Below are 15,708 nucleotides of genomic sequence, written 5' to 3'. Positions count from 1 at the left end.
CATCTCCGATCATGTTACTCGATTTAGATTTGGTTCCTATTGTCACATGTGGTACATTCAATAATCTACTGAATGTTTGTATAACAGTGACATGCTAACTACTGGCTACAATCCGAACTGGTGGATCCATGCGCTTCATTTATTGGTGAACAATTGATGAAAATTACCAGACTAACCTGCAAACTTTATTTCCAGACACTGTGATCCTATATATTAAGTAAAAGAAACATAACGTCAGATAGAGTTTTTAGGGAATTTTTTCCCAATTCAAGTCAATGAAAAATTGTCATCCTCTTTTCTTTTATTGATTAACCATTTTAGATAAAAAAAGATTCAATCAACGTGTCCATTCAAAAAGTTATTTCGATAAACATTGATATCAAACATTGAAATATCAACTACTAGAAATGAATACATCTGATAAACTAGTGAATGCTGGATGAGTCAAATGATTTGATTTATTTTGAATGATAAAACGCATGATTTCTATAATTTTTTCCATCTTCAATTACATTTCACTAGTGAGATTGATTCCACTTTATACATTCATCAAATGTGATACCATTTCCACCGAAAATATCCAAAGCACTTAAAAAAAAAAAAGGAAACATTAGATAACCCCTCTATGGGAAATTCTTGTTATTTTCATGCTTACCTCCCAAATGTCAAATCTACTTTGCCATTGGATAATTTCTCCACTAGTGCTAAATCATTCAATGCTTGAAATATGAAAATAAGATACTTTGTGTAAGTGTCTTTTCAATTGTTTATATATTAATTTTCTTTGTGATCACTTACAACGTCCTCCACCAGCATATGTCGTGGGAATAGTCACCCACCTTCCTAAACCTAAATGTGAAAGAATGAATATTAAATGTCAGGCTTTCTTTCCATAGTTTCCATATTTCGTTTTTTTACTTACATTCCACAAGTTCTTCATCAATACCTTTGCATAATCCTTCTACGTCTGCAGCATGAATAAGGAATTCGCTACAATACTTGGATAACATATTTAGTGTTTCTAGAAAATAAAGTTATTCTAGTGAGCAAAACTTTAAAAAAAAGATAAAAATTAGCTTATTTACCCTCGTTCACTGTCATATCTGTCATTGTTTGCCACTTGTTCATAGCCACTACCCACTTGTTTTCCACTCGTCGACAGCTAACATCTACAACTAACTTATCTTTCCCAATCTTTTTGCAAAGCTCCTCAAGTCGTTGCAAGGAAAATTTTGAATTTGGAAATAAATAACTGGTAACAATGACTTTGGAGGCACCAGCTTCTAGCCACTCTTGTGCATTATCTAGGTTGATACCGCCACCCACTTGTAAACCTTGAGGCCAAGTTTTGAGAGCTTCTTTCGCGGCAATATCGTTGTTAGCTCCTAGTTTAATAACGTGACAACGAGTAACTTTATTCTTTTTATAAAGTTCAGCATAATAATTTGGAGATTCTCTAATAGTGAAAAGTGAAAAGAAAATTCAATATTTTGAATGACTGCTCGTTTTGTTTGTTATTCTTTTATCTGTTTTTTTTCCTTTTTCTTTCTTTATTTTGATCATACTTGGATACAAAGTTTGTACGAAGAGTTTCAGGTACATTATCATTCAGTGAGCCTCCAACGATTTGTTTTACTTGGCCATTATGTAAATCGATACAACCATTGAATCGTGTCATTTTCAGTACACTGGTCAGAAAGATAAGTGCCAAATTTTTAGTCCTAACAAAAAACTTGTACTCATTTTCAATTAACTCCGCCCCCAGAGTCCCCCCTACTTCCAAGTGGAGAAAATCACTTGGTTAAAACAAACTCTTTTCCTGAACTGTCAATTCTTTCTTTCTGTAGAACAAATTGAAAGGATGTTCAAGTTTGGTCCTAATCTTATTCCAGAAACACAAATTTTTTACAAATCAACCTATTGTTTTGGACTTGTAAACTTGAAGCCGATAGTCGCGTGAGTAATAAGCTTTAAAGTCAAAATACCATATAGCTAATTCTTTATTTCTCTCTTCTTATTGTTGTTTTTCCCTTGAAAATATTATAGTGGTCGTATCCTTTTTTTGTTTTTCTAACAGACAATGGCGACCAAGGCCGCGATATTTTCGAGAAATCTCTTATTTTATCGTTATCATTATCTTTAACCCTTTTTTTTTTAAACAAATAGATGTTTTAGTAGTGAGTAAACGCCTAGTCACTCGATTCAATGACTTGACTGCTGAAGAAGCTGTAGACATGATGCTCAGCACTAAGAAAATCAGTGCTATTATAGAAAAACAATATCAAGGTAGTTCTCTTACATTTGCCATGCAAGACGGACCTGAAGCTGGACAGACGGTAAGATTTTTTTTTTTCATTTGTTACAACACAATTAAACCGTCTATTTTCTAGGTGCCACATGTCCATATGCACATTATTCCTAGGCGGAAAGGAGATTATGCTAATAACGATGACATTTATGAAGATTTGGATCAAAGAAATAAGCATAAAAAGGGCCCTGACAATGAAGAAAGAACACCAAGGTCAGCTGCAGAAATGAAAGAGGAAGCAGATTTTTTACGTGTATTTTTTAACAATGATGAATAAACAATACGAAATGACTGTAGAATATCAAGAAAGACATTATGATTTTATTGGTTTTTTCGGGGGGAGGGATGGACAGGAGTTTTTTTGCTAGTTTACGATAATAGAAAAAAAAAAAAAACGAGTTTACGTTGCCTTATTTTTTAAGTTCGCACCACCATTCTTTTTCCTACTAGATAACAATCGAAGAAAGTGATTGCGCGCCGGATCCATCCTTGACAATCTTCGAAAGTAACATATCCGGCAGCTTCTAAAATTCTATCCCACCTTTGATCTTCTACCAAAATTCTTCGATCGGATTCAAAAAAGGCATAATAGTGATTTCCAATTCCTTGAATAAAGCATCAGCAGCCATCCGCAAAGTAGTAGGATCGGTGTTGTCTTCAAGGTACTTTATCAAAAACTCTGCTCTTCATCCAATTTATATTTACGCACGTAGTTTTGACCAGTTCTCTCGTTTGTACCAGCTAGATATGTAGCCCGCTTCGCCGATCCTCCATCCTCAATCACGTACTTGATAAGATCTTCGACTCGTTTAGATGTATACTTTCGATATGGCCCACGTTTCTTGGTCAAGGGCAACCGTTCTTCAGTAACCTTGATGCAATCGTTATCTTGATCTTGATTCAGAACTTCTTTTTTTTTTACGCGGCGGTTATCCAGCATGTCATAGTCTGCCAGTGTCATCATTTGTATTATGTCTTGACCAGTAGCCTCCTTCTCCTTCTGGGCCCATCCCATAGACACGACATCGAATGAATCACCAACATATTCCATATCGGTATCTGATTCACTATTCTCACACAAAAAGAAATAGTAGATACATGATAAGTTTGAGGGAAGCTTGTCATATTTTTTTTTAATACCTGGGCATTTCTTTGACATAAGGAAGTCCATATTGAATATCATTGGAGAACGACGTATCGCTAAGTGAAATAGAAATAGAAAAACTATGCTGGTACCTTTTGTTATTGAATGATACGCCATATATATAGTATCAACTTGTGTATTACGAGGACATATTCTGGACGATTGTTCGGCGAGGGAATTTCCTGGAAGACTGCTGGATATTTTGTGGACGACTCCTGGATGATTGCTGGACACTGTGGACATTCGCTGGATGATTGTTGGACGAGGACATTTCCTGGATGATTACTGGACATGGTCAATTTCTGGACAACTTGTTACACCGCTTCTTGTAGTTCCAACAGTAGAGAAAATGTTGATTACATGACAATATTTGGTTCCGATCAGTACGATGCCGAATTATCGCCTATATCATACTCTAAGAGGTGAATCAACAGGGTATGGAACGCCAGTACCGAAGCGTCGACGAATCTTCAGTTGAGAGCATCGCCTCCGGATCTCAATCAGTGGCCTATACACTACCACCACCAACACCGACGATTACAACTGAAGGGCCTGGAAGTCTGATGGTAGATAGAAGGGGTAAATCGGGACGAACGGCCAAGCATAGCAAAGAATCGGCTGAAGGCTGCTGTTGAGAAAAAAAAAAAAAAAAAAAAAAAAAAAAAAAAAAAGAGAAAAAAGAAAAAAGAAAAAAAAAATAAAGAAAAAATCTTTTTCTCCTGATGGGACCGCAATCCTTTTTGACCACTTGTCCTTTTGACCCTTGGTTCATTTTGTCTCTTGTCCCATCATACATAAAATTTTTAGTATAAATAGCCCAAGTTTTCCTTTTGTTTTTTTTCTTTTTCTTTAGTTAATCATCAATATATTTTCTTAAATAAATCTTTTCTTTTTATCCCTACTTGATTGTATTGTGGATTATCACTTCTGATTGGCTCACTTTGTTCTTTATTTCAAGTCAGAACATTAACATTTACTTTCCAAATTTGGAACAAGACTTTATTTTTCTTTACTTTTTGTTTTATTTTATTTCTTTTCTTATACATGTGCTTGCGTAATCAATTACTGGTGCTCACTATATTCATTATTAGCTTTCAATCATCCTAATTACTTTTTCAATTTTGGCCTTAACAACCAAAAAATCACTTAACACTGCTGAGGAAGCTCGTGTTAGCAAGTCTTGGGCTGGGGAGGTCATCAAAAACCTCACACTAGATATCACGAACCAATTGGAGGCAAAGGATTCAGAAGGTTACTTCGTCACTATAGTCTACCGGTGTACCTTATCGACGAGTATAAAACAAGCAGCTTCTCCCCATCATGCGACACGAATAATGTCCAAACGTTCAGGGATGTACCCAACCCACGACCCTATCGCCGCGAAGAACGACCCACTGTCCGATGCCATGGACTTCTAAGGTAAATGATCTCGTCTCGCTATCACGTTTCACTTTATTATTATTTTTTTTTGATAATAATACTTAGATGTACCAGTCAAAATTGTATGGAAGAAAATGGCGGACGAAGTAAATTATGGAATGGAGATCTACTTGGCTGTCTCAATATGCGTCACATTTTACTTGGTCTTCGTGCTGATGGTCAAATTCCTGAACGATTCAGACGTCCTTCTGTTGCTCCTCGTGCTGCTCCTGATGAACCACCAATACAAGAAGGAAGAAGAACCCTACGCCGTCTCCAATGATCTTTCCATCTCGGTTACAGCTGAGAAAATATAGATGCGGCATGTCGGTAAGTCATTATCTTTTTTTTTGGAATTGGAAACTAACTTTTCTTTCTTTATTCCCTTACACGCAAACTTCCTCCTTCAAACAACGCAAATCACTTTTCTATCACCTGCAAACCACTTTATTCACTACCGCAAATTATTATTTATTCCTCTTCGCCAATTCTTATGATAAAAACAGTTATGGTATCAAAACTTAACTTAAAGCCCAGCTGCTTTGAGTAAATCTTTTTCGAATGCTTCCACATCTTCTGTACGATAAATCTACATATTAGCATAAAAAGTCTATGTCATCAGTCTCAAATAAAAAAATTTCATTCAACTTTTTGATACAGTATACATACACTTGCTATAAATCTTGCTAGGTCTTTACTTGATAATTCCGTTTTCGATCGTGGTCCCCATTGATAAATATTGGTTTCTCCCCCTACATCTTTGGATCGTTGTAAATAACCTTGTTTTACATATAACGCCAATGTCTTATCTAAATCACCAAAAGTGGCAGTTCGCTCCTTGACTCCTGCTCGACCCAGTAACCTTTTCAGTTCTTCTACGAAAATAATAATAACAATAATAATATCCATAATGATTAATCAAAAAGTTTAGTTAGTCATTTTATGTTATCTTCTCGCGCGGAGCTTGTTGTAAAAGTACCTTCTTCAAGTTCTTGCTCATTGACAAATATTAGACTTAATATGAAATATAACAAGCCTAACGATTCATATTGTTCATCTGTCTGGTGAATCAATCCTGAAGCGGTATATTCTTGTTTGTTCAAACTGTTGCAGAGAATATAGTTTGAAGACGATGGTTTAGTTGGTATCGATGGAGACGAAGTTGATTGAGAAGAAGCAGGAGCAGTAGTCGTGTTTGCTTTGCTTGTTTTTTCGTTTACAGGAAGTTCTAATAAAGTCATACCGAAAACGTCATATAGTTTTTCTTGTGCACGTCCAAATATGATGTTGAACTGTCTAGATCGATCTTGTAGCACTTTTTTCTTTATATCTTCCCTCCTGATCACAACTTTCTTATGTTCACATGCCAAGGCGTAACGAACTAGATCCTTCACCTTCCTTTCCAATCCCTAACAGGTAACCAATTTCATAGTTTAGTAAGCTTTTAGTAATTTTTTAACTGAAAAGCCTTACATCAGTCTTCTCGTTCATCAATTGTGGTTCTAACATTTGAGATTCATTTTTAGTGGTCTCTCCGTTATATTCATCATTATCTTCGTTATACTGTGTAAGTCGCGGTCGTTTATACTGAGACATTGTTAGTCTGGTCTACGATCGATAAAGAAAGGAAACAAGTCGTGAAATGAATGAATCCTAGCAAAATGTCAAGTCAGCCGAAATTTGGTGTTGCTACGCGTACCCTTCAGGTAACCTTGTTTTTCCTTGGGGTAAAACTGAGTGAGTGGCTTATTCTTTCTCAGGACCAATTGTAACACGAACTTATAAATTTCCCACTATTTTTTTTTTTGTTTCGTAATGCATCTTTTATGAGTGTGAAGTAAATACCGCTTACCAATGTTTTCTTCTCTTACTGATACAATTAACCTTCAACCACAAGTGGGATATGCATTCAAAACACATATTACAAATATACTGAAAAAGAAGACTGTAGAGAACTTGGTATCTGTCAAGTATTCTATCGGTACAACTATATACATCAATATCTGTCATTCCGATAGTTTACCTGCTCCCATGTTGGCGACAGAAGCTGATATCCAAGCTGCTTTAAGGGCAGACCCAGGTGCCACATATCAGGTTCCTTTAAGTCTTGGAACTCCACGTATGACCGATGATAAGAATAAGGCTGCACCAATTATGGATGCTTGTATCCATACACAACCATTTATACGCTCTGAACATGACCTAGATTTTCGTCTTTATATCATGGAATTGGCAATGGAACATGTGGAAGACGAGCTTGGTGTGAATCTTAGTCGTGAATTTACAATGCTTAAAACTCCTGCTAAAGGATTACCTATACCAAACCGGATAGTACATCTACCTAAGAAACCTGGGACAATTGACCATATCGTATCAACTAAATTGGAGAAAAGCAAACAGCGAGAGACATCTACTCTTCCTCAGAAACCCACTGTTGAAGAAATGAAGGAGAGTTGGTCTTGTAATCCAAAATTTGAGAGGGAGGGTAATCATCTAGTTGTAATCATACAAATGCCGCTTAAGGTATGACAAAAGAAGTATCAGTGTTAACTAAAAAGTACGTGATTTAAATAGTGATTGAGTTCTATTCCTTGTTTTGTAGTCTCATATGTCATGGACAGTGGAAATTGAAAGCTCTCATCTGTTTTTGAGGGGAAAAAATGAGAGCAAAACAGTGGAAATTGTGCTTCCTGCAGTTATAAATGTAGAGTCATCATCGAATCAAGTCTATTTCTACAAAAAGAGTGGTCATTTGATAGTAAAGTTAGCAGTTGTAGACCAACGTCAGAGGTACCTCTAACTATAGTTGTAAGATTTGCGAACATGATTGAACATCTTGATTTGTATAATAAAATGATAGGATCGAGTTCATCCAAATGGAAATTCAAACTCACATTATACGTGTACTTCTTTGTGTTTGTGTGACGATTAGGCACAGTACTAAAGAAAACTAGATTTCATTTTTTATGATCTAGGTTGGGGGAAGAAAAACTATTATTATTATTTTTTTTTTTTGTTGCAACAGCTGATGGTGATAGAATTTACCTCCCTCTAATTACTTCATGAGGGCACAATAAAAGGATTCAGAGGAAACCTTTATTTTGATTACTGTGGAAAAAATAGGATGAGAGTTGGATTGAACAAGTATATACCGTTGACTGCACTTTAAACTACTTATTAATCTATCTTAGTAGCAGACTACCATTTGTCGATCAATGTATAATTTACTGTTGCCATACTTTTTATTTTTATTAACGAAAAAAAGCAGGGGATGATTATTTGACATTTGATCAACTAATCTCACAATTTTATTATCAAGGAAGGTCTATCCAATGTAATTAGAAGAAGCAGAAAAGCAAAAGGAGAATGAAAGGGAAAGGACAAGGAGGAGGACGAAAATCCCCCCTTGCAGGTACAATAGGATATCTTGCAATGAGGGAGAGTACACCAAACGTTATGGATGTAACCGCAGGGGTAGAAATAAGTGAGACGAAAGATAAAGTTCCTTGCAAGAAGGTGATGTTAGAGAAGAAGTCGTTGTTATAATATTCTAAACGTGGACGTTCTAGACTGGCTTGGTAGATGCATCCCAGCTCTCTGGTCCGTCTACAAGACACGAGAGGAGTATTATAGTTTGAGAACAAATGCAACAGATTTACTCCTATACGTGGAATTGCGTCAAACCTTATCATATCCCTGATGCTCACAGGGACATGTACTTAATTTCAGGCGGAAAGCCTGCATGTTGCAGTATACTTCTTCAAGACAGCTCTTATGCAGGACATGTACTTAAGTTCAGGCGGAGAGTCTGCATGTTGCAATATACTTCTTCAAGACAGTTCTTATGCATGTCATGAAATTAAAAGTTCATCATTGAAAGTCAGGGAAAGATATAAAAGCTCTTTTCTTTCCTTTTTTTTTTTTTTTTGTCAATTTATTAGTTATCAAATGGTTTGCCGAATCTACAGTGTACTCTGTTTTATATTCCTTTGCATCTTGTTCTCTGCAGTTGAATGCAGTGAACGAACTAAGAATGGAGGTTGTCCTTACCTTTATCGTAATGATCTTGTGGACACTCAAGGCAATACTGTCGTTAGCGGTTCTTCTTATATCCTCAAGGCCCTAAAACATGGGCTAGTTATAGGACCCCCTGGTGCATTTGGTGAAGCAAGATTGGTTCTCCTGGATAGAGTTAATAGCACTTCTAGTATCACCGTTATTCCACAACTCATAAATGATTACCAACCATTTGCTCTACAATTGGCGGATGCAAATCCTCCTCTTTATTTGGCAGATGTACAAGATACACTTATGTTTGATACCCCGAAATCTCCCCTTTGGTTCTTGCCTAACAAAGGAGCAAACAATTTCAATATCGGTAGACAAACTACTCTAAATTATGGCGGATCGATTGGGAGTAAATGCTATCAAAAACTTATGGGCACATTAACTAACTGTAAGCAGTGCGAAATCGATAAGCGAAATCCCGAAACGACCTATTTCACATTAACAAAAGTTGGCAATTAAAGCTATTTTATATGATTTGTTTCAGTATAATAAAAGAATCATTCAATTCAATAATAAATTTAAAATTATCTGTCTTTTCTTATTAAAAAAATTAAACACAGAAAGAGGAAGGAACTCTCTCATTATTATCATAGCCACTACCATCATTCCTTTTATCAATCTCAATACCATTACTTTTCTTTATCTTTTTCAAGTTTGTGCTTTATTTCGTTATCATATTTATTTATTCATTTTTCGCTTCTTATGTCATCTTTTATGATACATAATTACCGCTGTTTATTTTTTTTAGGATCTAGGCTCAAGAAAAGTACTCAATGTGCGAATAGCTGATGGTTGTAGAATTTATCCAACCTGGTTGCTGCATGGTGACACAAGACAAGCATTCAGAAGAAACCTGTCAAAGAATAAAAATACTTCATAAGATGGAATCAATTACAAAAACATGTAACAAAGTAGTAGAAGTAAAAATAGAAGTTTTATTAAATAAAAATATGACTACTACAGATCACTAATTGATACACTACGATTAAAGTTGTTATAAAGAAAAGAAAGAAATAAAAAAAAACACGGACTTTGAAAATCATTATGCTCATGGTTCATAATAATATGAAGGAATAAATGTCAAGCGTATAAACGCTCCAGGGCAACTATCATAATGAATCACTATACATATGATGGTTCATCGCATCGATGAGGAATAAAATACTAATGAGATTATGCGCTCTGTACAACAGTATTACGAATCAAAACAAGAATGAACAAAAATAAAATTTGATCACCAATCTTAAATATAGTATGATGATACTAGTATTCACTCACCACGTACTTATATACAAGACCAACAAAACTTTTTGCGTAGATACTTTGTCTCTTTTTTCAACTATTTTCTTAAATAAAAAGAAATCTCACTGACTTCCTTGTCTTTATTATTTTATTTTAACACACATTTACACCCATTTCACAAATCCTTTATTTTAATATCCGTGGAAAAAGTAGGATGGCATGGATTGAAAACTGAAGCAATGTTAAAGCACGTATCATTAGTAATATTTCATCCAACTTACTGATCGGTCTTAGTAGTAAACAGTCATTTCCGTCATTTCCCGATCAATGTATGATTTACTTTTACTGCTATTATACAGTATTCTTTATACTTATTGACAAAAAAAAAGTATGAAATGGCTATTTGTCATTTTTCCAACTTTGTCAATTGTATTATCAAGGAAGGACCAATCAAAAGAAGCAGAAAAAGCAAAAGTTGAATTATGGAAAAAAAAAAGAAAAGAAAAGAAAAGAAGAGGAGAAAGAAAATCCTTCTTGCTGGATAACGTCGTGTAATGGCGTAAATCCAACTCCTAAAGATGTGCACATTTTAGGTTAGCTTGGTAGATTTGTCGTAGATCTCTGATCGATCTACTGAAATTAAGGAGTACAGTGCAACAGGTTTCCTTCTATATACGGAATCGCTTCAAACTTTACCATATTGTTGGTATCCACATTGGAATACTTGTAATGATAATGAAAGAAACAAGAGAGAAAATTAAACGTTGATGGAAAACTTCGATGAGTTTGCTGTGTATTTCTTCTGGATCGCGATTATGCATCTCATGAAATTTAAGGTTTTTCGTTGCCACAGGGAAAAGTATAAAAGCTTTTCCTTTTTTTTTTTTTTTGTTGATTTTTACTTACAATTATCAATGATTTGTCGCATCTATAGTCTATTCTGTTTTATATTCCTTTGCATCTTGGTCTCCGTAGTTGAGAGTTTTTATCAAGTTAATAATGGAGACTGTTTTTGGTCTGGCGCAAATGATCTTCTGGACTGTGGTAATTCAACACTTAAAGATTTAGATTAGAGTTTAGAATATTGATAATCCGATAGTGGAGATCAGATTACAGAGTAATCTGATAGTTTATTTATAAAAAGAGTTTTTTATAGGACTTGTTCCTTTTTCTCTTTAACTAAGTTTTATTAATAAAATTCTTACGTTTTGTCTCGTTACATATTAAGACTCATACAAATACAACATTTTTTTTAACGAATTCAACAACAACAACAACAACACTATCAACATGAACAACAACAACATTATCAACAACACCAACAACAATGACATCATGTCAGATAATTCCTCTCCTTTTTCACCCACACAAGTTGTGGAAGAAACAATTACCAACCTCGTCAACAACAATGTTGAAGACATGGTGATTGATGATCAACATCTCATCGAGCGCAGCAAGATGATCATCAAGAGGTTGAAACAGGATATTGATGATTTGCAAAATGAGTATGAAGAACATCTCATTAACCGTACTGAAGAAGATGGTATGGCAGAGAAAGTAGATGCAGCTTGGAATAAGTTGGAAAAATACCAAGCCTATGTGGCAAAACGTTTCCCAGGGGAAGCATCTTTTGTCAAGCAAGTAGCTGTTAACACAGCGAAACGCAATCATGGGTACCCAATTGGGGACATGCCTCGTTTACTTTCTCATGATGAAGTAGCAATCAAGCCTCATGGGCATATCTTTTACAATGTGAAAGAATTTATGGCTCATTTGGAAAAGTATTGTTGCAGCCAAAACATCAATGTGGAAGAAGAACACAGTTATTTCTTTCCTTTGTTGTTAGGTAACACTTATGGCACTTATTATAGTGCAAAGGTTGATGGTATCCAAAGGGGTACAAATGTCACTTGGCCAATGGTCAAATCTTGGTTGTTTGAGTGTGTCAACACGCCTCAACAAAGAGCCAAGAACCTTAACAAGGTTGCTGGTATGAAATCACAAGGTGATGAATCATTCCAAGATTTCCTTAAGAAATTCTCTGGTATGATTAATTCTTTAGAAATAGAGAAGATTACGGTCACGGAGTTTATTCTCCATATGCTTCTTGATAACATACCTAGTGTTTGGAAACAAAAAGTAGTGGATGTTGTCAATGTCGCGGCCAAGCCAGCACACAAAATGAGTGTGCCTGAATTATTCAATTTGTTCGAAAATTTGAACATGAAACCAGTGGGCTCAGGAAGTTCACAAAAAAGAAAATTTGCTAAGTATCATCATCATCATCATGAAGCTCAGCCTATTAAAAAATTTTTTAATAATAGAGACTCCGGTGTGGCCAATGGCACATCAGCTTCAAAATGGGCCCCCAAAGGAAAATTCATCAACAAGAATCCTGAGGGAGTGTCTTGTGGAAATGGTTGTGGTCAAATATACAAGCCGGGACATAACAGTGTTTGTCCAAAACGAGTGAACAGAGTTGCTCGTGCGGCCATCAAGAAAAGTGATGTCTTGGATGACAATTTGGAAGCCATCACGGCAAGTTTGACGGATGACATGGACATCTATGATGACAAACTTGAATGTAAGGGAAAAAAGAAGAAAAACCGAACAGATGATCAATTGATCAAAGATGAAATTAACGTACCTATTTATGTAGAGAACGTCCCGATCTTAGCATTAGTAGATACTGGTGCAAATTTTTCTTCTTTAAATAAATCATTTTGTTTAAAAAATAATATTGATATATTACAAAGTCCCTCTACAAAAAATCCTATTTATTTAGCTGATGCAAAAACCACTACCACTGCCTATGGATTAACACCTAAACTAAAATTAGAATACAACGGCAAACATCTTACATTTCAATTTGTAGTGATGGATCTTGCATATAATAGATCCATGAGTATCGGTACAGATTTGATGCCATTATTAGGTGTAGGTCTTACTGGATTAGCAGTAACTTGGGGTCCACCTAGTAAAGATGAAGAAGAAAATCCTTTCAAAGATGTGCCAGTACCTAATAATCATCCTTATGGTTCCACATCCGAACGATCTACATTTGATCACTATATTAAAGAAAGTATAGACAAAAATCAAAGTATTCCTACAAGCACATTCTGTACTCACCCTGATGCCATAATTTATTTGGATACACCAGTGGATGCAGTTGGATATCGTGCTCAATATCCCATTGCTGATACATTGAAACCAAAGGTGCAAGAAACAGTGGATAAATGGTTACATGAAGGAATCATCACTGAAGTACCAAGTAATGTGGATAATCGTTGGAATAGCCCTCTTACACTAGCACCCAAAAAAGATTCTGCTGGTAATTATACAGATAAACGTCCTTGTCTTGATCCCAGACACATCAACAAATACTTGAAAGAGGATAAATTCCCTTTACCAAAGATCGATAGTATTTTTGAAAAACTAAAAGGTGCAAATGTATTTAGTACACTTGATTTAACTAATGCATTTCACAGATTTCCTATTTACAAACCACATCGACATAAAACCGCCTTCACATCAGTTGATGGTAAACAATATATGTTTCGTGGATGTCCATTTGGCTTGAAACCTATTTCATCCAAATTCCAAAGAGTGATGACAAAGTTATTCACACAGGCTCCATTCCATACATTTGTTGCCACATTCGTAGATGACATTGTGATCTACAGCGTCGATATGCAAACACACATGGAACACACCAAGTTGGTCATTGATCAATTGACAAATGTCAATTTAGTACTTAATCCTAAAAAATGCCACTTCGCTCAACAAACCATTTATTTGTTAGGATTTTGTGTTTCTACCAGAGGTAGTAAATATCTTGATCCACGCAAAGTAGCTAATACTATGGATTGGCCAACACCTCGTACAGGTAAAGATGTCCAAAGATTCCTCGGCTTGGTGAATTATTTCAGGGCGCATATACCTCGTATATCAGTCTTGACCCACACCTTGGATGGATTACGCAATGTACCTGGACAATTAGGTAAACTCTGGACAGAAGATCATGCAGTTGCCTTCAATAATTTGAAGAATGCCCTACATGCTTCTCCTATTTTACACCCTCCCAATACAGATTTACCTTTCCATGTAGCTACTGATGCATCAGATGTAGGTATAGGTGCTGCAATGTATCAAATTGATCCCGCCACCAAAAAAGTATCCTACAATGGTTTTATGGCACGATCCTTATCACCATCTGAAAGAAGATATGGTACTACCAAACGTGAGTTGCTTGCCATTGTGTTTGCACTCAATAAATTCCATCAACACCTATGGGGTAGACACTTCACACTCCATACTGATCATAAGGCATTGGTGTATATCCATACACAAAAAGACCTCAATGCCATGCTTACCAAATGGTTTGATACGATTTTGAATTACAATTTCACCATCATACACCTCCCAGGAATGGACAATGTTCTTCCAGATGCTTTATCACGCCTTTTTCCCACTGAAAAAGAGCTGGGTGAGGGTAAATTGGAAAAAATCAAATCATCTACATATGCATCATCAAAAAATGATAAGATCATTAGAGCATCAACAACAACTTATCTGAAAAATAACATGATGGAACCTCCAACGGAAAAAGAAAAAGCAGATTTGTTGGAAAAAGCACATTTATTTGGACACTTTGGTGCTGAAGCAATCATCAAAGCTATACATAACAATGGTATACATTGGCCTAAACTCTATGATCAAGCGATCAACTTAGTGAAAAAATGCCCACAATGTCAGAAATTCAATATTGTAAAAACAGGATATAATCCACATAGACCAGTACATGCTAAATTACCTGGTGATCATTGGGCAATTGACTTGGCTGGACCACTTCCCACAACTGACAGAGGAAACAAATACCTTCTAGTCATGATAGACATATGCACCCGTTTTGTAATCCTACGACCTATAAAAAATAAAACTGCTGAAGAAGTAGTAAAAACCATGATCCCTGTATTTTGTGATTTTGGTATACCTAGAATCATACAATCTGACAACGGTAAAGAATTTGCCAATCAAGTCATGGAAAGATTCAAACGTAAGGCTGGATTTGACCACAGGTTAATCACACCTTACTATCCACAGTCCAATGGCGCTGCTGAAAGAACAGTAGGTACAGCAATGAGAGCAATCAAAAAGGTTGTCGAAGGTGTAACAGGTGAATGGGATTTATTCGTATATTCTGTCCAACTAGCCATGAATAACAAAATATCAAAAAGATTGAATACCCCTCCATTTAATATAATGTTCGGTCGAAGGCTGAATGATTTCAAAAACTACAATGAAGAAACTGGTGAACAAAGAGAACTAACAACCGAAGAAGTCAACCAACGGATCAAAGATCTACGAGAGGTTGTCTTCCCAGCTATTGAAGAAAAGACAATGAAGGTTATCCAATTGCAAAAGCCAAAGTTTGACAAGAAACATGCACAAAGGGATTTACCTGAAGGTTCTTTTATAAGAGTAAAAGTGCACGAAAAATATAGATCTAAAATGGACCCTCAGTATG

General features: G+C 35.7%; 7 protein-coding genes across 7 annotated transcripts; 4 read left to right on the top strand and 3 right to left on the bottom strand.

The window, feature by feature from the left end:
• Nucleotides 1-290: 290 nt before the first annotated feature.
• On the bottom strand, nucleotides 291-1,795 carry BX664DRAFT_341946 (uncharacterized protein). Its single transcript, XM_051547074.1, has 6 exons — nucleotides 1,566-1,795; nucleotides 1,086-1,456; nucleotides 923-1,021; nucleotides 799-849; nucleotides 656-719; nucleotides 291-588 (listed from the first exon to the last, which is right to left on the bottom strand). The coding sequence occupies exons 1-6, from the start codon at nucleotides 1,676-1,678 to the stop codon at nucleotides 519-521; spliced, it is 768 nt and encodes a 255-aa protein (XP_051396701.1). The 5' UTR covers nucleotides 1,679-1,795; the 3' UTR covers nucleotides 291-518.
• Nucleotides 1,696-2,626, top strand: BX664DRAFT_206064 (HIT-like domain-containing protein). Its single transcript, XM_051540142.1, has 4 exons — nucleotides 1,696-1,956; nucleotides 2,047-2,051; nucleotides 2,167-2,336; nucleotides 2,391-2,626. The coding sequence occupies exons 1-4, from the start codon at nucleotides 1,862-1,864 to the stop codon at nucleotides 2,583-2,585; spliced, it is 465 nt and encodes a 154-aa protein (XP_051396700.1). The 5' UTR covers nucleotides 1,696-1,861; the 3' UTR covers nucleotides 2,586-2,626.
• A 1-nt stretch (nucleotide 2,627) lies between these two features.
• BX664DRAFT_206077 (uncharacterized protein) lies at nucleotides 2,628-3,856 on the bottom strand. Its single transcript, XM_051540143.1, has 3 exons — nucleotides 3,596-3,856; nucleotides 3,449-3,508; nucleotides 2,628-3,375 (listed from the first exon to the last, which is right to left on the bottom strand). Exons 1-3 carry the CDS (start codon nucleotides 3,721-3,723, stop codon nucleotides 2,979-2,981), a joined length of 585 nt encoding a protein of 194 aa, XP_051396699.1. The 5' UTR covers nucleotides 3,724-3,856; the 3' UTR covers nucleotides 2,628-2,978.
• A 33-nt stretch (nucleotides 3,857-3,889) lies between these two features.
• Nucleotides 3,890-5,154, top strand: BX664DRAFT_317864 (uncharacterized protein; the record flags this gene model as incomplete). The annotated part of the gene is made up of 3 exons (XM_051542772.1): nucleotides 3,890-4,031; nucleotides 4,688-4,871; nucleotides 4,938-5,154. 3 exons carry the CDS (start codon nucleotides 3,890-3,892, stop codon nucleotides 5,152-5,154), a joined length of 543 nt encoding a protein of 180 aa, XP_051396698.1.
• A 243-nt stretch (nucleotides 5,155-5,397) lies between these two features.
• On the bottom strand, nucleotides 5,398-6,467 carry BX664DRAFT_353111 (MAGE family-domain-containing protein; the record flags this gene model as incomplete). Its single annotated transcript, XM_051547698.1, has 4 exons — nucleotides 5,398-5,460; nucleotides 5,541-5,746; nucleotides 5,851-6,280; nucleotides 6,345-6,467. 4 exons carry the CDS (start codon nucleotides 6,465-6,467, stop codon nucleotides 5,398-5,400), a joined length of 822 nt encoding a protein of 273 aa, XP_051396697.1.
• A 207-nt stretch (nucleotides 6,468-6,674) lies between these two features.
• BX664DRAFT_341933 (pre-RNA processing PIH1/Nop17-domain-containing protein) lies at nucleotides 6,675-7,829 on the top strand. The gene is made up of 2 exons (XM_051547073.1): nucleotides 6,675-7,394; nucleotides 7,474-7,829. Exons 1-2 carry the CDS (start codon nucleotides 6,726-6,728, stop codon nucleotides 7,669-7,671), a joined length of 867 nt encoding a protein of 288 aa, XP_051396696.1. The 5' UTR covers nucleotides 6,675-6,725; the 3' UTR covers nucleotides 7,672-7,829.
• A 474-nt stretch (nucleotides 7,830-8,303) lies between these two features.
• BX664DRAFT_388919 (uncharacterized protein) lies at nucleotides 8,304-9,398 on the top strand (the record flags this gene model as incomplete). Its single annotated transcript, XM_051549506.1, has 3 exons — nucleotides 8,304-8,387; nucleotides 8,525-8,721; nucleotides 8,813-9,398. The coding sequence occupies 3 exons, from the start codon at nucleotides 8,304-8,306 to the stop codon at nucleotides 9,396-9,398; spliced, it is 867 nt and encodes a 288-aa protein (XP_051396695.1).
• Nucleotides 9,399-15,708: the final 6,310 nt, after the last annotated feature.

This window comes from Halteromyces radiatus (genome assembly GCF_025201355.1).
Source record: "Halteromyces radiatus strain CBS 162.75 chromosome Unknown BX664scaffold_9, whole genome shotgun sequence".
Taxonomy (NCBI): Eukaryota; Fungi; Mucoromycota; class Mucoromycetes; order Mucorales; family Cunninghamellaceae; genus Halteromyces; species Halteromyces radiatus.
This window is presented reverse-complemented; position numbering and strand designations above follow the sequence as displayed.